We start from the raw sequence: 21,815 nt of genomic DNA, 5'->3' as shown, positions 1-21,815 counted from the left end.
AAATGTGTCCCTAAGAACAGAAGAAGTTACTGATGGGTTCTAAAAGGTGAGGAGAAAATGAAAATGCATGGGTCCATATATAAACTGTACAATATTTCCATGCAGGGCGGGATGACCTTGACCTATGACCCCACGACAGCACTACAAAATGGGTATGTCCTCTAATTTACCTTTGGTTTGCCTTCATGATTCCCAAAGGACTTGGCAGAATAATATCTGAATGCCAGCCTCTGGGGATGGGGATGTTAATTCAGACCTCTCTCAGTCTTGGCAAGAGGTTTGAACATTTTCTCCCCCAACCTCTGCAGATTCTACACAACGCCCTACAGCCTGGCTCCTAATAGGATGATTGCCCAGACTGCGCTCTCCCCTTATCTCCCGTCGCCTGTTTCCTCTTACCAGGTACGTATCTCACACAATCCATCCGTACCAAATATTGATGGAGGCAACCTTGGACTTGTGCCACCATGTGAAAGGAGATTGGGCAGCAGCAATAAACATCCCGCATCATTGTATTTGTCTAGGGTGGGCTGTGTAAATGCAGAAAATTCTGAGCAATAATGTGGCTCTGTTGACTGAGAATCAGTCTAAGATATTGAAACACAACATTGTGGCTGAGGGCCAACTTGGTATGGTAATGGTATATGCATTAGTTTAAACTCAGACATGGAAAATGGAGGTTAAGGGTATGATTTTTAAAGCTAAATGGGCATGGGGAGGGGAGTGGGTACTATATGTGTGCCCTGCTTGTGAGGCTTATTTCGTAGCTGTCTCCCTGAACAGTTTCCTAATCAGCTGAATTCTGATAACAGAACCTGAAGCTTGGATAAAGGAAAAGTGGGAGCAGAGGCTGAGATTATGGAATGAAATGAATGGTTGAGTCAATGAGAATTTAGTTATCCTCAGAACACATCCAGTGTTACTATGAAAATATGACCCACCTTAATCTTGATTTCATGTTTGAATGTTCTCCATTTAAACCATCCCTTCTTGCCCCAGTGAGTTCCCTCCAGTAGTATTCATGCTCCTGTTTGAGACTTCTGATTCTGTCAGTCCCACCTATCATGACCAATACTCAGGGATGATGGGAATTATAATCCAAAGTGTCTGGAGAACCAGGGAAGCCTGCTTCAACCAAACTGGTGTACTGCTGTTGCATCTGTTTTGATGCTTAGGAGTTTGAACTGTGAATTCATGTTTCCAGTCCAGTCTCATCCATACATTGACCACATGGCCTTCAATGTTGGAGTGACTTTTTGAGGATTAAGAAATGCTGACAGAATATGTGAGAAATGTATTATATAAATATTTCTTCTTATGACTAGGTTCATAGCCCGTCCTGGATGCACCATCAGTCGTACCTCATGCAGCCCACGGTGAGACCCCTTCCTCCCAAACTGTCCAGCCTGGATCCCTTGTCTCATGGCATTTTTGCAAGTGACAATAAGAGAGTCTTTTAGCTGGGAGTGTCTCCTCTGTCTGCACAGACATCTTGGGGGAATCTGTGTTTGGTATCACAGTCTCCTCCATCATAAGCTACTCACTATCCTTTAGAGGCCATTTTCCTTTGTTACCACATTCCTACCATTTTGTCTCTAATTCATTCTCTCTCTCTTTGTGTGTGTGTCAATGTGTGCCTCGCGCTCACACATACTCTCCCTTTTTGCCAAGCAGGGGACTGTGCTGACACCTGCCATGGATCATGCCATTTCCATCCAACCCACCTCCATGATGGGACCCCTCACCCAGCAGCTGGGCCATCTGTCCCTCAGCAGTGCTGGCACGGTAAGAAAATTCTTCCTCCACTCCCTTTCCTCCTCCTCCTCCGCTGCCGCCGCCGCCGCTGCCACTCAGGTGCTCTGCAGACTCTTGACATTAGCTCTCCTTCCGCTTCCCTAGTATATGCCAGCAGCAGCAGCAGCAGCAGCTATGCAAGGAGCCTACATCCCCCAGTACACACCGGTGCCTTCCTCTAGTGTTGCAGTTGAGGTAAGGAGTCACTTTCATTTATTCTGCTCAAACTGGTGGTCACTTGCCAGCCACTGATTTATCTCATTGTATGCACACGTATCATGGCTAGTGTGATTATCAGCTGGGATGATCATCCTGCTCATGAAGGGACCCTTGATCTGCACTGGTAACATGGGTTTATGTGCTTACAGAACAGAAATACTGTAGATTGGTTTTGGCCCATGGATGTTCAACATCTGTCCAGTGGAGATTCTCTGTCCAGTCTGAAGAGATTTCCTCTGAAGCTCTTCCAAAAACCCAAACCTAGCCCCCCAGAAAGTGAAGGGAAGAATCCCTGCTTTTATCTTCAGTCAGGGAATGGAGATATCTCCAGTCTTTCAGGGTGTACCTACATTGTGGAAATAATGATGTAGACATTAAGTGCTGTAACTCCATCTTATGGAATCCTGGGATTTGTGGGTTTACAAGGTCTTTTCTGCCAAAGCGTGCTGGTGCCTCAAAAAACTGCAAATTCCAGGATTCTCTATGTTGGAGCCATGGCAGTTGAAGTGGTGTCAAGCTGCATTATTTTTGCATTGTAGATGCAGCCACAGCCAGTAGTCCTGACTGAGAAAGCAGGCCTTTTACAAAGAGAATTTGCACTGTTAACTCCAATCCTGACTGGAGAGAACATTTGTGAAATGCCTGTCCTCTCCATCAGGAGCTGTAAGAGGACTGTTTCTGAATGGAGTAAGAGTGCTGACTCATTTGGGAGCAAGTCCTAGAAGCCTTGCTACAGTACAAATTATGCCAGAAGTTTATTTTTCTCCCTATAACTGTATTGCCAGCTGAGGGAAGGCAAATGGGAGGAGGCTACATAACAGCACCAAGATTGGAAATTGAAAGGGGTCAGGGTATATGGGGTGGGGGTTGATGACAAGGTACTTGAGACCCGGTCACATCCTGTAATTGGCTCTTCTGTTAGTGAGCTGTCTTTACACCACAATTGGTGTAGTTAAGCCATGCTGGCTGAGGAATTCTGGGATATGTGGTCCAAAACAGTGGCTTGCCTAAGCTGCACTTCAGAGAAAGGAATACCACAAGATATGGAACTCTCATCAGTAGGATTGTCATTTTACCCATGGAGTCCAGTCTCTCTACAACGTTATGGACTGACTTCACCTCATGCAACTCAGTAGGGTTGACATGTTGGGGAAAAGAAACATCAGCTATCATATTTCTTCCATTAATATTTTATTACAGGAGAACAGTGGTCAGCAGAGCCACGTGACAGTGGAATCCCCATCAGATCATGCTGCCTACCCGTATCAGTACAACAAGTAACAACAGGTAGGGTTGAGTAGGCAGAGGGAGGGGGCATATTGTGGGGGGCAGGATGGAATATTTATCTTCTGGGGTAGCAGATTCAGGATTTCTTGAACATTTCCAGAAGGGATGGGGATGGAATATGGTGCTGTGGCCTAACGCCAAAAGAGAGATCCCGAGCACCTTTCTCTTTCTCTGTCCCACCCAGCCTCAGCTCTCAGCCAGTGGTGTCACCAGGCTTGGTGACACCCATTGTAATGTGGGGCTGCCAGGGAGGTGGAAGCAGGCTGCCCCACATTCCCCCTACCACTGCCTTGCTCACCTGCCATCCTTGCCACTGCCCCTGGAGAGAGAGCTGGACCAGCAACAAAGCCATGAGGGGTGCACTCACCCCTCTGCCGCAGCAGCAGGAGGGCCCCCTCAAGTGTCACCCTTCTTCTGGGGTGTCATCTGGTGTGGTCTGCACCTCATGTAAATGTCCAGTGATTCCACTGCTCCCAGCCATAGGTGAAAAGAAAGAACTACAGGCTCGCCAGGAGGAGCCCTGTCCTGCCTGGTAAGAGCTTGACATGAGGGAGTTCTTGGCTTGATTGCAGGGTTCCAATCTCCAAAAGTGCTCCATTTAAGGAGGGGGTGAAGAGGATCTCCCATACCTAGCTACTCTTGAGCCCATCAGCAGGAGTGCTGCAGGGGCCAACTAGCCTGCTGCATGACAGCAACCCATGGCTTGAGTCCTAACCTGCTATTTTTCTGAATAAAAATGACTTACCAAGTAGCATCTCAGCGGGAACTATTGCCACACCCCTAACCACATCTCACCCACATTATCCTTTCTCCTCCTTCTCCTCCCCCCCACACCCCACTTAACAGACTTCCCCATATATCCTGGCAACAGTTCCCCTCATGCTTGTAGCCCCCTTTTAGAGTCCAGGTCAGAGAGTGGGGTGGCAGTGGTTGTGGGTCTTTGGTGGATTGTGTTTATAAGAGCTCTCTTCTTCAGGGATGTAAGCGATAATCTAAAGCAGGCAAATAGGCAACAGCCAAGACCAGTTGCCAAGTAACATACTCATAGAATGTAGACTGTTTGCATTTTGTCATGATTTCACCTTAATGCTTAATGTTGTTCTATGTGTGTGTCACTCTCTCTCTCAATTACATTGATCCATTTTATCTGTCTATCTACCTACCTACCTATCATCTATTTTTCTGCCAAATGAGGGTAACATTTGAGGCAGCTGATGAAGCTGGCTCCAGTCCGCAAAAGTTTGTACTACTATGGTTAATTGGTTAATCTCATCAAAGTCTCTATTTGGTTTGCTCTGACAGAGGGGTGCTACTGGTCCTCAGAAATTTTGGGCAGCTCTAGACTGAGAAGTGTCTAGTGACTCCGTTAATGAGGTTATCTTGGATCAGTTTCAGTCTATGAGTACTGATGTAGACAAGCTGCTTGGTAAGGTAAAAAAGACCACCTGCTCTCTCGATCCCTGTCCACCTTGGCTGGTCATCCAGGGAGGTGAGGCAACTCTGAAGTTGTTACAATCTATAATTAATGCCTCCTTCAGGAAAGGTTGTTTTCCATCTAGTCTGAAATTAGCAGTGGTAAAACCCATTCTAAAGAAACCTTCGCTAGATCCCCTGGACAAAAACAATTACCGACCAGTATCTACTCCCCTTTCTGGGTAAGGTGATCGAGAGGGCAGTTGCAGACCAGCTCCAAGCAGTCTTGGATGACACCGATTATCTTGATCCATTTCAAACTGGCTTCAGGTCAGGATACAGGGTTGAAACTGCCCTGGTCGCCTTGGTCGATGATCTCCGTCTGTACGTCGACAGGGGAAGTGTGGCCCTGTTGGTGCTCTTGGACCTCTCAGCGGCTTTCGATACCATATACCATGGTATCCTTCTGGAGCACTTGAGGGAACTAGGAACTGGAGGCACTGCTTTGCAGTGGTTCTGGTCTTATCTCTCGCGCAGGTTCCAGATGGTGTTGCTTGGCGACAGTTGTTCGGCCAAAAGGGAGCTCAGTTCGGGCGTCCCTCAAGGCACCATACTGTCTCCAATGCTATTCAACATTTAAATGAAGCCGCTGGGTGAGATCATCTGGAGACATGGAGTGGGGTGTTATCAGTACGCTGATGACACCCAAATCTATTTCTCTATGTCTCGGACTGTTTCAGTGACCATGGAGGGCATCTCTCCTCTGAATAACTGCCAGAAGTCGGTAACGGATTAGATGATGGAAAATAGACTTATGTTGAATTCAAACAAAACGGAGGTACTCGTGATAGGTAACCCCAACCCAGGTTTGGAGATATGTTCGCCAGTCCTAGATGGGATCACACTTCCCCTGAAGGACTGTGTCTGCAGCTTGGAGGTGCTCCTGGATTCGTCGCTTCATCTGTCCTCTCAGATTGATGCGCCAGCCAGGAGCACCTGTTATCAGCTTCAGCTGATATGCCAGTTGTGCCCCTACCTGGAGCAGCGGGACCTAGAAACGGTTGTACATGCCCTGGTAACCTCTCATCTTGATTTCTGTAATGCACTCTACATGGGGCAACCCGTTTGCCATGTCTGGAAGCTTCAACTGATACAATACATGGCAGACAGACTGGTCACCGGAAAATCTAGGTTTGACCGAATTACACCTATTCTAAAGTCATTTCACTGGCTGCCTATTAGCTTCCGGGCTCAGTACAAGGTGTTGGTTATTACCTACAATGCCCTACATGGCCTGGGTCCAGTCTACTTGAAAGAACTCCTCCTCCCATATAATCCTTTCCGTACACTCCGTTCCTCCGGGAAAAATCTTTTACATCCAAAAAAGACCAGATGGGTGGTGACCTCCAGGAGGTCTTTTTCTGCTACGGCTCCTAAAGCTTGGAATGACCTGCCAGAAGAGATTCGCCAATTATCCTCATTGGAGGCTTTTAAAAAAGCGACAAAAACCTTTCTCTTCCGGCAGGCCTTCCCTAAGTGATAACCGCCCAGAACCGATTCTATCTGTCCTTCCTACTATATCTCCTCATCATTCGCAGATTGTCGAATAATCTTGTAATGTTGTATTGTATTGTTATGTATTTTAATCATGTTTTATGTTAATTTTATAGTCTGGGAGGGAGGATTTGGTCAGGGTTTTTGGGTTTTATTGTTTTTCTATTGTGTATCATAAACTCTGTTGTTACCCACCTCGATCCCCAAACAGAAGAGGCGGGATATAAATAAATATTTTATTTATTTTTTATTTTTTATGATTTCACCACTGGCCAGCAGATGCATGATGAGAGGGCACACGCTGTACTGAGCAAGTTTCCTGCCTCTGTGCCTGGCTGGTAGCATTTCCTGCCACAATGTGCAAAGCTACTCTGACAGGATCATCCTGTACATATCAACTCAGCAGTGTGGTCCATTCTGTTAAACAAGGCTCATGAGCAGGAAAGTGGGTCCAGCTTTGGCACAAGTGTGTACAAGGAGTTAAATGTCAGGAGCTAAGTGGGGTTATATGTGCTAGGTTTCCTCTATCATTTGCTTCTTTGTAGAGCTGTGGCCAGAAACAGGAAGGCGTAATGCTCAAAGGATATGGCTAAGGAGTCATGGTTAGGAATAACATTTGCAAAAGTGGGGGGTTTCCCTCCTGAGCACATGCTGTTCCATCATATTTGCTGGCCAGCCTTGTAATTCCATTTTTCATCCTTTTAGTGCCATCGAGCAGCTCAGCTCTGAGCAATCACTTCGAGGGAGACAACTTTTTGTGTTCGTTTTTTTTTTTAAATTGTGCTGCGTTTAGAAGATGGAACCGTTTCTTGTTTTTGGGTTTCCCCCCCTCTTTTTTTGGGCAAAGAAAATGGTTGTTTTGTTTTTGTTTTGTTTTTTAAGAAGGAAATAACCGCAATAGACTTTTGACACCAAGGAACCAAAGGAGGTTAGAGGTGGGGTGGAAAGGATATTCCCCCATCCTTTAGATGTACAGATGGACTAAGGACTATTTTAATACAAGGAAAACATTTTTGTGTGTGTGTGTGGGTGTGTGTGTTCGCGCGTTTTATTTTCTGGTTAACAACGAAATCAAATGCTTTGGATGCCACAAAATTTCCCAGAGAAGAACAGTTCCCCCCCCCCCCCCCTTTCTTTCAGAAAGATGGCTCACCACCTCTGGGAGGAAATTTTTGCTCCTTTGGATTTGTTTTGTTTTGTTTTCTTTGGTCACTTAAAAGATTTTTAAAGGACAAATATGCAAAAGTGTTTGAATAACTTTTTTTTCCTGGTTGTTTTATAAGAAAAAAGTTACTCTGAGAAAGCCCCACCTTGCAGCTGTAGGATAAAAAAATCAATGCAGACTTTTTTTCTTCTTCTTCCTTGGGGTTGGAGTTAAGGGAGGGAATTTTGCTTTGAAAGGATTATTTTATTATTTCAAGAGGGTAATTTTTTTTCTAAAAAAGACAAATTTACAAAAAAACAAAAAAAGGAAATCTACAAAAAAATCTACAAAAAAAGGAAATCTACAAAAAAAGTTGAACTTTTTGACAGCAGCGAGAGGGGCTTGCATAAAACTTGTCAAGTTGGAGGGAGATGAAGCAGCTGGTGGCATTCAATGAACTGAATATTATTATTTTTTGGCATAAACTGCCCCAGCTGTCACAGAGAGAGAGAAACAGAGTTTGCTTGAGACCTTCATTTCTGCCCTGTTTTGATGGGACCGGTTCTCGCTGGATAGTTTGGACTCTGATTTGAGCTTCTGCGCGGACTCTTCTTTGCTTCCATCTGGATCTTCTCCCTCACCTGCCCTGCCCTGGATGAGGGGAACAATAAACTGACTGAGGAATCTGCTGCCAGTGATGTGTCATCACTTCTGGACTCTTGGACACTGAACGGACAGGTTGCCGCCGCCGCCGCCGCCAGCAACAGCAGCATTTCCTCCTCCACCCCTGGGTCACACTCTTTCTCACACACACACACACTCACATACACACACAGTGCCTTCTGCCCCCTGCGGTCTGGACTGTGCTGCCGTATGCCCTCTCCAATTCCTGCATGCCTGTCAAGCCCAGGTGCACAGTGCATCTTTTTTTTGGACAACCCAGTTGTGGCCGGCAGTGGCAGGAGAGGCAGGTGTTGATGCTTCCTGCTGGCAGGGATTGGGGGAGGCCTATTCCCGTTGCTTTAAAAAATACTAACCAGGGCGCATCCAGCCCCTTGCTGGAGCTGGCAGAACTCTTCCCTCCCTCTGAAACGGAGATCCTAGTTACTATGCACGTTCCCCACACCGTCCTCCCCCTCCGCGCACGCAGCCCTTGGTTGCTGGCTCCCCAGAATCGCAATAGCAGGTGACTATGTGCAATAATCCGGCCCTTCCTACAGCGCGTTTTCCCTGGAGAGCCTCTTGAAGGTACCAAGTGCTTTAGACACCTCTGCATGCTTCCCTTCTCTTCTTCCATCCTCCATCCATGGCCCCATTGCTTTCCCTCAACCAGATGGTGCTAAATGTCTTATCCTCTCTCTGCCACTGTAAGATCACCCCAGCCTGGCTGGCATTAAGCTGCCCCCTTTCTTTCATCATATTTTGAAATGTTGCTTTCCCACATCTGATGGACTGATCATGAGAAATCTTGTCCAGCACCCCCTCCCCCCGCCATCACTCTTGATGCCTAGCCTAGACTTTCAAGGAAATAGCTCTTATGCAGCTGACAATCAAGGAGGACTAATTGCAGAGACCATACGGGTGTCCTGTGAACCAGGGAGGGAGGGAGCTGGGGGAGAATGAGCCAACATGAATATGAATATGTTGTGTTTGCGTGTGTGCGCTTGTTTGTGTATATGTGCATGCACCACCCATGTGCAAGGAGTTGTGATAGGATGGCATTTGAAGACGGGCCCCCGGTATCAACTGAGTTTGTGACTTACTCAGGGTGCATGTGTTTCCCTTTGTTTTTAAAGGCTTTTTACTTGGTGTGTATTTTATTTAAAATATTGACCTGATCAAACAGGATAAGGATAAGCACCAAGCAGGTGTGGCTTGAGGTTTTGAAAATGTAAGGATTCAGGCCTACCTGTTCATTTGTATAGCTCTTGCTCAGTTTGCCCACTTGGTTATCATCCTCCTCTTCTACTTCACTTGATGGTAGACAGGAATGGCAAGAGTCTGGAGCCCACCAATTCCCCAGCAACACTTAGATACCAGTTAAAGAGAGATCTTGGGGTAAGCAGTGCTTGCTTAAAATCACCCTTTTGCCAGAACGCTGGCTTGGGTCCTTAGTGAGTACTGAATTAGCCAGATAGCACTGCTCTTATTTTCAAGGTGCTGGGCAGAATCAAAGTGCCTTATTTTGGGAATGGCACTTGCCTTCATCTCTTAAAATCTTTCTTCCACAGCAGAATTCATGGGCCAAACTGATTTTTGTACTAATAGGCCCTAATTACCAGGATAGACTTTATGGGATGGTTTAAGCCAAGCAGTCAGTAAATGGACTCCTGGTTCCAACTGAGTGTGGCTATTTGAGATGAAAACTGTGCCATGCAAATAGGGCACTGTCCCAGAGACATAAGGGGTACAACAACTCAACACATCAGTACCATCATTCTGCCACCCAATCATCAGCTTTCCAGCAGGCATAAACAAGTGAGGGTTTAGATGATCTGCTATCTTTACCTTCCTATGATGCTAGCACAGTGCAGTATTTAAAAGCATAGGTCTGATTTAGCCCCTGCAGGCCTTGACACATGTCACATTCAGCAAGTCCTTAAATTGAGTGGCAATGGATTCAGGGTTGAATAATAAGCTCTAAATACATCCCAAAGGTGAGCAGCAACCCAAAGGGTACCTTTGATATGAACAGCCACTTCCATGTCATCATCAGGGTTTCCTAGCCTCCTCCCACCCACCACCCACTCACCGCAACACAGGACATAGTGCTGCATCTGAAACTCCTTCCCAAGTTTCAGGACTCAGGAGCAGCTTTTCAGGGACTGTGGAGGCAGGGAATATGCTTTTAGAAACAAGAGACGGGAACAAGAGGTGGCAGGTCCTCTCTGTAGACAGAGCTTGCTGTACTAACTCACTAGGTTTGTTTGGAAAGCCCCGTTGGTCTGAACAGAAGTTATGAGAGAGCTTTGCTGCGTTTTTCTGTCACTTGCATTTATTTCAGTGTGACTTATGCAACAGGTGTGTCAAACACCCCTTTCTTAATTCTGATTTCTTCCAAATTGAAATCACATTAAAATTGAGGTTCATGTAGACATGAGGCTTTTGGCAATATTCATGATTTTAGTTACCCTTCCCCCTCTATACAGGTTTTGTGGATTAACTCTGAGTAGAAAATACAGTAGGGATGTATAAATAGGATAGTAATGGCTTAGAATTTGAAAATTGGTTCATCCCAGTGTAGGCCTGGTGCCTAAAATGTTGATGGATGTCCCAAGGGAATTGTACCCTGATCATTGACTTAACAAAATTTATGTGAAAATTTGCTGCAATAGCAATGTTTACATATGTGCAACATTCCCAGGGTGTGATGCTTTAATCCTAGTTAAGATTAATCATGGTTTTACTTCCTAAATGAATGCTGATGCCAGGAAATCAGTTTGTTATCATGGTTTTCTTGGTACAGAAGGAATATCTAACTGTGGTTAATACAATCCATTGTTTACAAACCCACTTTAAATTATAATTTTACATATTTTCAGCTAATTCTTAACCATGGCTCAGGCATCCAGATGTAATGAGGCACTTAAAGATGGTTAAAAGGTGCTTAAAGGCCTTTAGATGATCAAATGCTAGCTTACCAAGACAGGATATCCACAAGCTTTGTGCAACCACAAATAGCCCCAGAATTATTGCTTTGCTGCTCCATTCAAATGAGCAAAACCAATGAGGAAGCCAAGCTTCACCATATCTTCCTTTTACATCAGAAACAATTGCTGTGATTAGTTGATTCCAAAGAAGCCTCTCTTTTGAAACTTGGCTAGTTTTGAAGCCAGTAATCATAGGGAATATCCTGGCTTGCAATGCTAGAATTTCATTGTCTTAAACAGCCCAAGCCTATATGAGATCATCCCTTCCTCCAGTGTATATATATGATTCCACTCTGTGGCAGCTCTAACATGCTAGGAATTTAGGACACAAATAAGCTGTTAAGAAAACTTTATTGTATCTAGCATGTAATTCCGTGTCCATACAGGGGAGTGAATCCAGCAATTGTATATAAAGAACCCAATGTAGAACTAGCGAGAGATCCATTCAGCACATGGAAATGCAAAAAACAAAATGACCCCCAAAAAGCCCACATAGGAATGCATTTTCAGGTATGCAGCCTGGTTGTTAGCTACCACATTGCAACAAATATCTGGTTCCCATTGAACTGGGAATGCATATGTACATCTCAGGTCACAGATTGCTGTGTGTAACCAGTTGTCTATATCCAGAGCTAAACTGGAGACACATTATTCTGGGTATCTTGAAGTTAGATATTGCTAACGCCAAGATACCTAGAACAATGGTATGGGTATGGCCATACAACATATGAACTTGTCTAAGCTGCACCACCAGTTTTCTTGATCTAGGCCAGTGTTTCAGGTGTGGCCTTTTCTTCCTTCTCCCTCTCTTGTTCTTTTCCCAGTCAGTTGCACCAGGTTGCTCCTATGTGCTCTTTCAGCCACTCTCTGTGGACCTTTCCTTCTAGGCACAGGTTCTGTGTTTGAACTGATTTGGACTGAGTGGGAGTGTTTAGGGAGAGGGAAGTCACGTCAACTAGGTGGATGCCATTTTGCATAAAGCTGGTTGTTTTGTGTGGCAGATACCAGGCAGCTTTTGGAGAAGGAGGAGTTGGTGTTTGAGTACAGTCTCTTCTGATAGGAAAGGATGAAGAGCAGGTTAAGCCTTTACTTTCATTCAGATTCCCCAGCCACTTATTAGCCATTTTTCTTTTCAGTTTGCCATAGATAGGAAATATCAAGTCCCTCCAAGGGTAACAGCAGACTGCTTACCTTTAATTTTTGTAAAGAACCAGAGCTAAATTTTGGACTATAGCTCCTATTCTTGCTGGGTAATTCTAGAAACTGGTGGTCCAAAAAAATTAACACTGTGAAGCTCTGCAAAGAAGTACATTTTCAGTATGAAAAGGCAATGTTTAAGAAACCGAATTGTTACCTAGTGTAAGGTCCACTGCAAGGGAATGAAAGGACAAACCACAGAATTGAGAGCAAGGGTGGGAGGATGTAAAGGCAGAAGAGGGGCAGATGATTGGGACCCAGACTGAGAATGAGTTGATGGCTACAGGGCAGAAGTGAGAACAGAAAGCAGTCTTGAAGGAATTAAGATGTGTGAAAAGCTGGGTGCTAGGACTGGGTGTGTGGCTGTGAATGATTGGTGTGTGTGTGTGTGTGTGTAGACATGAGAAGTATGATGAGGGCATGGCTATAGTATAGGCCATGCATTTCACCAGTATAAAGCATCCTTTGGCTCCTTAGTCATGTTTCACTCTCCCCAGCTCCATCCTAAACCGTTTCCTAGCCTGCCCACCCATCCTCACTAAGGGGGCACATCCATGGCAACCAGACATGCAATTGGGGGCAGTTTATCCCCATTTCCCCTTCTGAAAAAAGGAAGCGTGGTTTAAGAGAAACACTAGCTTTCCTTTCTTCTCTCTTCCTGGTTGATAACCTCCATGGGCTGCAGAGGGCATCTATTGAACAGCACCACTTGTCTGCGGTGCCAGCTCAGAGCTGGCAGGAAGGGCCAAGACTGCCTTATTGCAGAAACTTGGCTTCTTAGGTTAAGTCCCTGTTTCCTGGTGGGATACTATAACTGAAGGCATGGTCAGAGGGCAGAAAGGTCACATTGATGGCCACTCATCTTTTTTTACACTCGGAGTTGCCAGTGAGCAATGATGGCCTGCTTAAACCATCATTTACATGCCTAATGTGGGACCCAAACACAAGTTGGGACCTCAAGAATGTGCCCCTCAAGAGCTGCTGGAGTTTTGATCTTGTGCCTTGATTTCCCCTATCCCATTCTGTCAGTGGGGGGAACAAGTCCCTGCACTTTAAACTTCCAGTCTAGTTAAGGCCTTTTCTTGTCCTACTCTCCTCCACCCTGTTTGCAACGAAAGGCTCTCCCAGCCTTGTCCTGATCTGAGCTTGCAAGGCCCTGTTTGTCCTGCCTCTCCTCCCTGTGCACAATCCATCGGCCCCCATCTTCAGCAACATAGTTTGTCCAGTCCACTCCACCAAAGGAGGAAGCAGCCGGCTGTCTTGGAGACCTGGCAGCCTGTAGATAAGCCTCAAATCTTTTAGTCCCTCTTCAATGCTGGTATTTTTAAAAAGCAAGCTGCTTTGTCCAAAACCCTTTGTCTACCTACCAATTCCATGCTTGCATTAAAACCATGTCCTCCTTGGAAGTTGTTGGTGCTATTTGGGGGAAGGAAAAAACCCGGTTCATGATTTCCCTCCATTACTCTGCTCACCAGTTCGGGTTTTTTTTTTTTTTTTTTTTTGCCATTCTTAGCTACACATCTACCTCACATGCTCTTGCAGTTCATTTGTATATCCTGAACCGGCAAACTGCACCTTCTCCAAGGGACAAGGTCCCCACCTTATCCTTAGAAAAACCCCTGGGTTGCTCTGTTTCATTGGGGGGGGGGGGGGAGAAGAGAGGGAAATACTTCCTTTTGATGAGAAAATACCCCCATGTTGCTGCTAATTCCTGAGAGTTTTGTTAAATGTACCATTTTGCTTTTTTTTTAATGATACTTTGTAATGTGTTATTAGCTGGCTTACCTGAACCTGAACAGCAATGTTTTGCCCAAAGGGAGGACGCAAGTTTGGTGGCCTCAGTGTAGGACACCAGCCATAGCAAAGAATCCACACAGGTAATAAAATGGTTCTTTTCCTTTCTTGGTTTAGACTTCTGGCTCCAAAGCCTTCAGAGGCTGTGTGGCTTGCACTGGAGAAGAGGAAAGCTTTCCATTTGAAATAGAGGCTCTGGTTGTGAAAGCCATTGGTGATGGCCGCAGCCTCTCTTCCTTGAAACAAGTAGTGAAAGTACAAGGCAAGCATATTTTGGCACCGTCCCTGCCCCCATGTGCTTGAAGCGTCAGGACACAGCACAGTTAAATTAGGCTTTTGAGTCAGCAGTCATGACGTGTGGGCTGCTGTCTAACTTTTATGTCCTCCTAAAAGATTTACTGAAATATGGAATTCAGAAAGGAAATAACTGGCCACATGTTAGGCAGCTCTCTTTAAACACCCATGTCTAACTTTACATTTTTGGGAGCCAAGTTAAATGCAACAACCAAAATCCAATCAGCCATAACCTAGTAGCAAAGGTAGGCGAGGGAATGCACTTTTTACCAAGGGTTACTACAATGTGTCGAAATTATCTATACCCAAAGTTATGTTCAAGAAGATGGAGAGAATTTACACTTTTAGCACTACTGTGCTGTAAAAATAAAAACAAAGCTGGTTTGACCCAGGACAACTGTTCTAGATTGCCCCCCAAGTGGTTGCACGTTCTTGCCTTTCTTGCATGCACACTCCCAACTTAACTGGTGTGAAGTGTCAGTCCTTGTAACTGGGGAACATCTTCTGTACTGAAGGAAATGATGCCTCTGATAAGTACAGCTCTTCAGCTGAAAAATGAACACGTAACACAGCCACAATGAGTGAGGCAATGGGGTCAGATGATTTCAGACAAGCTAGTTTGCAACCAGGTATTTCAGACCAATTCTATCCTAGGCAGAACACACATTGTTTCCATTTTTGCCAGACTTGCTCTTTGGAGGCAGTACCAATATAGCTGGTGGTAACTGTTTCTGGGGAAGGCTAAGGGGAGGAGTGTCAACCTTTGTCTTCCAAAAGCCACCTCACCTTGGTAGTCAGAGCTAATACCATTTGTCCTACCATGGGCTGAATGGTCAGAATTGATGCAATGACAGCATCCCCTCCAAATACTTCTGACCATTTATAGTAAAAACTGGACAAGTAAGCCTTCAGGGTTGCAGGTTCCTTAGTATTGTTCTTCTGTCTTCCCATCTCTAGTAGAAAGATCCAGTGTGGATTAAGGTTAAGCTGAAATCCAATGCAACTAGCTCCAAACTCTTCTCTCTTGGACAGGTTTATAACTTCTCTGCACTTTTCTCTGGAGCAATATGTCCTTTCTTGGTGGGTTTGATGCTTGTACTGATGCCTTGCTCTACAGCAAGTTGCCTTTAAAGCAAATAGCAATAGGCATCCATTCTAAGCAACATACATACATCCGCTGGTTCATGTCTATAGCAGGCCACAGGCTTTCTGGTGTGCTTTAAAACACTTTCTAGTCCTGCTTAACAATGGAACATGTCAGCTAAATCAAAGCACCAATTTGCCATGGATGTAATGAGTCTTTTGCAAACTTATTGGCGCTCAAAGCAACAGAAGAGAAAGCATTTGTTTGCCTCTGGCCCCATTTCTGATGCAAAGACATTCAAAACTCCATGTCAAAAGCATTGGATCTCTCAAAGGCAACTTGTCTGTGCTTTCATTTGCCACAGACTTGGTGAGAGCTCTTGACTCTGCCATCCCACTTCATGTCTCAATTCATTTTACTTGCTAGTTTTATTTATATACTTAGGACTATTTGTACAGGTTTTTTTTTTAAAACAGAAAAGTTTCTATAGTTTTGTATCTTCCATGCTATAGCCAGGCCTGTTTCTCTCTCTCAATCCCATACACTTCCCCCTCTGTGGAGCTCTGACTGGTCTCATTTTGAACAATTTTTTTTTGTTTTGAAATAAAAGGTTAAAAAAAATGGAGTTGGCTTCTTTTTGAAAAAAGTCAGTTTTAGACTGATGGTCATTTATTTCAGTAAGATGTTTGTCATTAAAGTAAAGCTCAACCTCATTTAACACAGGTTTACTATCCCTTAAATTGTGACATTCAATCTGTTTCAGAAAACACTGAGGTTGTATGGGAGCTTATCAAAGGTTTCTCAGTCATATCAGGAAAGGTGGAACATATTTTCCCCCAAGGACTGTGCAGCACTGTGATCTTCCACCTCAGAGGAACATCGTATTCTACAGTACAACATACAGTCAACCCACTGTTTTCTTGGGGGATCCATTCCAGACCCCCCTGTAAAAACGGAGACTCGCAAGTATTCAAGCCCCATAGACTTCAATGGGGTGTGCCCCTGCGAGTACACAGGGGCGTGCCCCATTGACAATAATGGAGGCTGCCCCTCCGTGCATATTCAAGAACGCGGATAACAATTCTGCAAGAAAGGAGGGGTGATTGTATTTTCACGTCAGTGTTTGGTAGCTGAGAGACAACAGGCTTGGGTCAGTGCTTCATGTGAACCGACTATGCACTTCAGGGTAGGCAAGCACAAACTGCTCCAACGAGTGCATTCTATGCCACACTCACATGGGCATCTTAGACAAGTATAACAAGGTATTTTTAAAGGCAGAAATTTGGAAAGTTATTGCTTCCACAAAATTAAACTATCCTTTTTACTCACAAGTGAGATTATATAGTAGAAATTTGGACTTTTTCAACTCATTAACTTTTACTTCTTAAAGGAAAGGAAAAATCTAAAAGTACTTACAGGAAAATTATTAGCCCCTGCTCTGATGTTAAGAAAATGGATAAAAATCTTCTCTCATAGAAGAACCTGGGGTGGGGGGGCTTTCATTAAAGTTGTTCAGCGGTAGATTTAGGACTAAGTTAAATATTCTGCTACATATAATCTTAAATCTTGGGAATTCACAGCCACAAGAGATAGATGGGTATATACAAAATGATGGAGGACGGGTCTATCAACAGCTGTCAGCCATACTGTGAAGTCAAGCCATGTTTTATGCTAAATGCTAGTAGGTGAATGTGTTGGACAGCAGGAAAGGGAATGACCCTCAGGTTCTGCTAGTAAGCTTTTAGTTGGGTCTGTTCAAAATAGTATTGCTGGGCTAAATGGAGCTTTGGTCTTCTCCAGCAGGGCTCTTGAAATAGGGTTCAGAACATAGGGGGCAATAGCCACCTGGGGGCGGAACTAGAGCTACATGAGACTTTTACTGATTACAGAAGAGGGCTTCATTGATCCAGCATTGATGAAATGTGGACAGAAGTATGAACATTTTCATGAACAGCTTGGATTATGTAGCTTTTCTTAACAAATAAATCACACAGCACTGTTGATGCAAACTTTCCTATAGGCAATCAATCAAATAGGTCACGGAAGTAGAAGGGCAGCTCAGGATGGCCTCAGCCAGAACCTGAGGCTCAGGCATTAGATTATGGGTGGCTGCAGAGCTACAGTTTGTCTAACACAACTCAAACTCTGTTATAAAAATTAGCAGTAGGCAGACATCATGATGTTGCCAGACAACCGCATTGCACACAAGTTATTGAATGCATGGACAAAAATGTACTGCCCAGGCCCAGTTGCATGAAGCAGCTTCTGGATACTACAACACATGATGCCTGCCCCAATGGTCAAAACAATTCCCTCTGCCATTGCTCAAGGAGGAGACTTGACAGATCAGGTTGATCCAGTCTTTCTACTTCTGCCGTCAAATGGAAAGTTTTGCAAGGCAGCTAGGAGCAGACTAGATTCCACCGAAAACTGGGCTTCTTTCACATGAAACACACCTGGCTTGACACACACATATAAAGTATACACATACATACAAGAAAGATTGTCATGCTAGGACTGTACTGTGCTGTCTCAATAAATGAAGAATACTCAAGTTCTATACCAAGATTTTCAGTGTCATGAGAAGGACAGGTTGCTTACCTGTAATAGTATTTCTTCTAGTGGTCATCTGCGAATACATACAAATGAGTTGTACTGTGCCTGCGCAGTGCTGTTTGGAAAACTTCTAGAATCACTGGACAAAGTTAACTTTGCAACTTTTTGGCAGTAGCCCCGCCCATCCTTTATAAGTCCCCTGCATTCCTGCTCTTTCCCCAGTTCCAAAATTTACGCTGCGTGAGTGACATGAGAATGAGCCAATGAAGAGCAGGACACTGAGGGGAGGACTGGTGGGATTTGTATGTATTCGCAGATGACCACTCGAAGAAATACCATTACAGGTAAGCAACCTGTCCTCCTCCTTCGTGGTCTCTGCAAATCATACAAATGGGTTAGACTGACAAGCTTAGGTCAGTGGTGGAGGGAGTGTCATGACACCAAAGTAAGGTTCAAATAAAGCTGTGTTTATTAACCACAATAAAATCATTGAACCAAAACTGTGTCTGTTCAATTCAGTACTTTAAATAGTACTTTGACCTGTTCAAGTCACAAGGCACGTAAACAACACCTTAGGTCATGAAGGACCTATGTAAACCATGTCAATGCTGTAAACCATGCCAATCCTGGCAATAAAGACATTCATTTCAACAACATGTAAACAATGGAAATGCAGTGCAAATCAATGTAAACCTGAAATCAACACTTCCCTCCCAAAAGCTGCGTCCCGTTTGGCCCTGGTGTCCAGCCTATAATGTTTGATGAAAGTCAAGGGCTGGGACCAAACAGCAGCTTTGCAGACATCCTCCAAAGGGACCCCAGTCAGAAAAGCGGTGGATGTCGCTACTGCCCTAGTTGCATGGGACCAAACCCTGGCCGGGAGAGGTCTGCCCAACAGTTCATAGCAGAGGTGGATGGTACAGCCACCCATTTGAGAAGCCTCTGCGCAGTCACAGGCAGTCCCTTTTTCGGTTCCGAGTAGCATTGAAAAAGTCTCTCGGAACGGATCGAACCCGCAGTTCTGTCCAAATAGAAGGCCAAAGCTCTCCAAACGTCCAAGGTGTGCAAGTGGCGCTCGGTGTTGGTGGTCAGGTTTGAGGCCAGGGTCGGTAAAACAATGTCCTGACACATGTGGAAAGAAGACACCACCTTAGGCAAGAAGGTGATATCAGTACGGAGGACAACCTTATCCTTGTGGAACCTAAGGAAAGGCTGATCCCTCCGCAAGACACAGAGTTCACCCACACAGTGGGCAGAGATGATGGCCACAAGGAAGGCTGTTTTCCAAGTCAACAGCCGCAGGTCAGCTGTGGCCATGGGTTCAAAGGGCTTGGATTGCAGAGACGTCAGCACAGCATCCAGACTCCAAGCAGGTGTCGGTACCAAGACTGGAGGATGTAGGTTGTTGCAACCCTTCAGGAAACTTTACCATAGGATCCCTAAAAAAAGAAGGTTTGCCATCAAACTGGAAATGGGAACAGATCGCAGAAAGGTAGCACTTAATGGAAGTGAGGCACAGCCCCGAATCCAAAAGTGTCATCAGGAACTCCAGCACAACCGGTGTTGACACTCGGGATGGAGAGAGGCCTCTCGCAGAGGAAATCCACAGACTTCTTCCATTTGGAAGCATAGGACTTCTTGGTGGCCGGCTTCTGGGCAGCCAAGATCGCCATCCATACTGAAGGGGGTAGCGAGTCTAGGGATGGAGCCTCTACACCACCATCAGCAGATTCTTAATGTCCGGATGACAGACCCAGCCGTCCTGGAGAGTGAGAAAATCAGTACGGAACTCGAGACGGAGAAAGTCCCTCTGTGAGAGGTGGAGCAGGGACAGAGACCACGGTTGTCTCAGCCACCAAGGGGTGATCAGGCTGGCATCCAAGCGGTCCCTTGTCATCTTGGAGACCACTCTGATGATCAGTGGAAATGGAGGGAAGGCGTATAGCATCTCTCCTGATCAAGCGAAGATGAATGCATCTCCGAGGGAGTCCTCGTTGCGTGCTCAGGAGCAGAACTGGAGACTGGCTGTTGAGAGCAGTCACAAAGAGGTCGATCTGGGGGGGTTCCCCACCGACTGAAGAGGCTGTCGACTATCTCAGGATGGAGCCTCCACTCATGGCAGATGGTGGAAGACCTACTGAGCTGGTTGGCCAAGTCGTTCTCCTCTCCCGGCAAGTGGATTGCTTGGAGCAGATTCCCTCTCGGGATGCACCAGCCTCAGATGTGAAGCAGGGTCCGTGTCCTGGTGCCTCCTTGTTTGTTGAGGTAGTACATGAAGATGGTGTTGTCCGTCAGCAGAAGTACCACCTTGTTGGAGAGGTTTGTCTTGAAGGCTCTCAAGGCCTTTTCCACAGTAAGAATCTCGAGGGCATTGATGTGGAGAGCCTGCTCACCCAGAGACCACTTGTTCTTGATAAAGAGGCTTGACATGTGGGCGCCCCAACCTTCCATGGAGACATCTGTGGTCAGGGTGACCTGGAGCTGAGGAGGAGAAAAAGGCATGCCAACACAGATGTTGCGGGAGTCAAGCCACCAACGGAGTGAGCGGGAGACGGGTCTCGGGACAGTGAGCCACTTGGACGGAGGGTCCATTAGTGCATTGAAGGCCAACAGGAACCATGACTGAAAGGACCAAAACCGTAGTTTTGCCCATGGAGTCACGAATGTCGTGGAGGCCATGTGTCCCAGGGCTATTTGGACATCACTGGCCCTCACTTGCCTGTGGGCGAGGCAAGTCCTGACTGAAGAGCAGAGAACGTGGAAACGGTTCTGAGGGAGATAGGCAACGCAGTCTTTGGAATCGAGGACAGTGCCAATGAACTTGATCCGTCTGGATGGGGTGAGATGGGATTCTCCAAGTTCACCACAAGCACAAGGGATGAGAGGAGCGACAAGGTGAAGTTGACGTCTCTTTGCAATTCATTCATGGAGGGGGCCATACAGGAAGACCCTGGAGCCTCGTTGGTGAAGATAGGCCACAATGGGAGCCAAGCACTTGGTGAAGACTCCTGGAGCTATGGAGAGGCTGAAGGGGAGGGCATTGTTATGGTACGTTGGGACCAATGGCAAAGGACAGGAACCTCCGGTGACTCTCCCGAATCCCCACGTAGAAGTAGGCATCCTTCAGGTCGATCATCGTGAACCACGGGCCCTGGCGCAACAAGGGCAGAATAGAGGCAAGAGTTACCATATGGAATCAATGGTAGACCAAATAGGAGTTGAAGAATCTCAAGTGTAGAATTGATCTAATGCCACCATCAGTCTTGGGGACTGTAAAGTATTTGGAGAAGAAACATCTAGGGGCTTGTGAAGGATCAACGGGCGAGATAGTGCCCTTTGACAAAAGAGTGCATACTTCGTTGAGAAGGGTGTCTGAGGGGGAGTGGGAACAACAGCTCCAGTTGGCGGGAGCTCTTCGAACTTGAGGGTATAAACCCTACAGACGATGTCTAGGACCCAAGAGTCGGAAGTTGCAGTGGCCCAGGTGTTTGAGTAGGGCCTCGAAATGTCTATGAAGGAGGAACCGGAGGAGACGACGGAGCACGCAGCCACCCTTCAAGACCTCTTCTTGCCCTGGTCAGTATCCTGCTTACAGTAATTTTTGCGGTACTGAGCAGGGGACTGGCGGCGGCCGAATAAGAGGATTGGGATGGGTAACGCTCCCTCTGGTGCTCCTGTTGTTAGTATGGATGGTCCTGCTGAAAAGACCTCTGGCCCTGTCCATACCACTGACGCTGACCTCCAAACCTCCTGCGGGAAGAAGACTGTGCCGGTGTGGACACAGCCGCGGCCATCATCCTATATTTGAAATTGAGGCGCTCATCTGTCT

The 21,815-nt window shown here is 45.8% G+C and overlaps 1 protein-coding gene across 2 annotated transcripts in view; it reads left to right on the top strand.

Moving 5' to 3' along the window:
• Positions 1–13,759, top strand: part of RBMS2 (RNA binding motif single stranded interacting protein 2) — a 97,229-nt gene extending 83,470 nt beyond the window's left edge. For both annotated transcript variants that reach the window (XM_089479202.1, XM_089479193.1), the window contains exons 8-14: positions 106–152; positions 309–402; positions 1,326–1,376; positions 1,675–1,785; positions 1,900–1,989; positions 3,214–3,300; positions 6,973–13,759. In XM_089479202.1, the coding sequence (XP_089335328.1) occupies positions 106–152; positions 309–402; positions 1,326–1,376; positions 1,675–1,785; positions 1,900–1,989; positions 3,214–3,294 (474 nt within the window). In that variant the 3' untranslated portion in view covers positions 3,295–3,300; positions 6,973–13,759. The remainder of the gene's footprint in view (positions 1–105; positions 153–308; positions 403–1,325; positions 1,377–1,674; positions 1,786–1,899; positions 1,990–3,213; positions 3,301–6,972) is intronic.
• The last annotated feature ends 8,056 nt before the right edge of the window (positions 13,760–21,815 follow it).

The sequence above is a fragment of the Sceloporus occidentalis genome, unplaced genomic scaffold, assembly GCF_023333645.1.
Source record: "Sceloporus occidentalis isolate IW3139 unplaced genomic scaffold, rSceOcc1.0.p SCAF_1, whole genome shotgun sequence".
Lineage (NCBI taxonomy): Eukaryota > Metazoa > Chordata > Lepidosauria > Squamata > Phrynosomatidae > Sceloporus > Sceloporus occidentalis.
The sequence above is the reverse complement of the archived record's forward strand: the minus strand, read 5'-3'. Positions and strand labels throughout refer to the sequence as shown.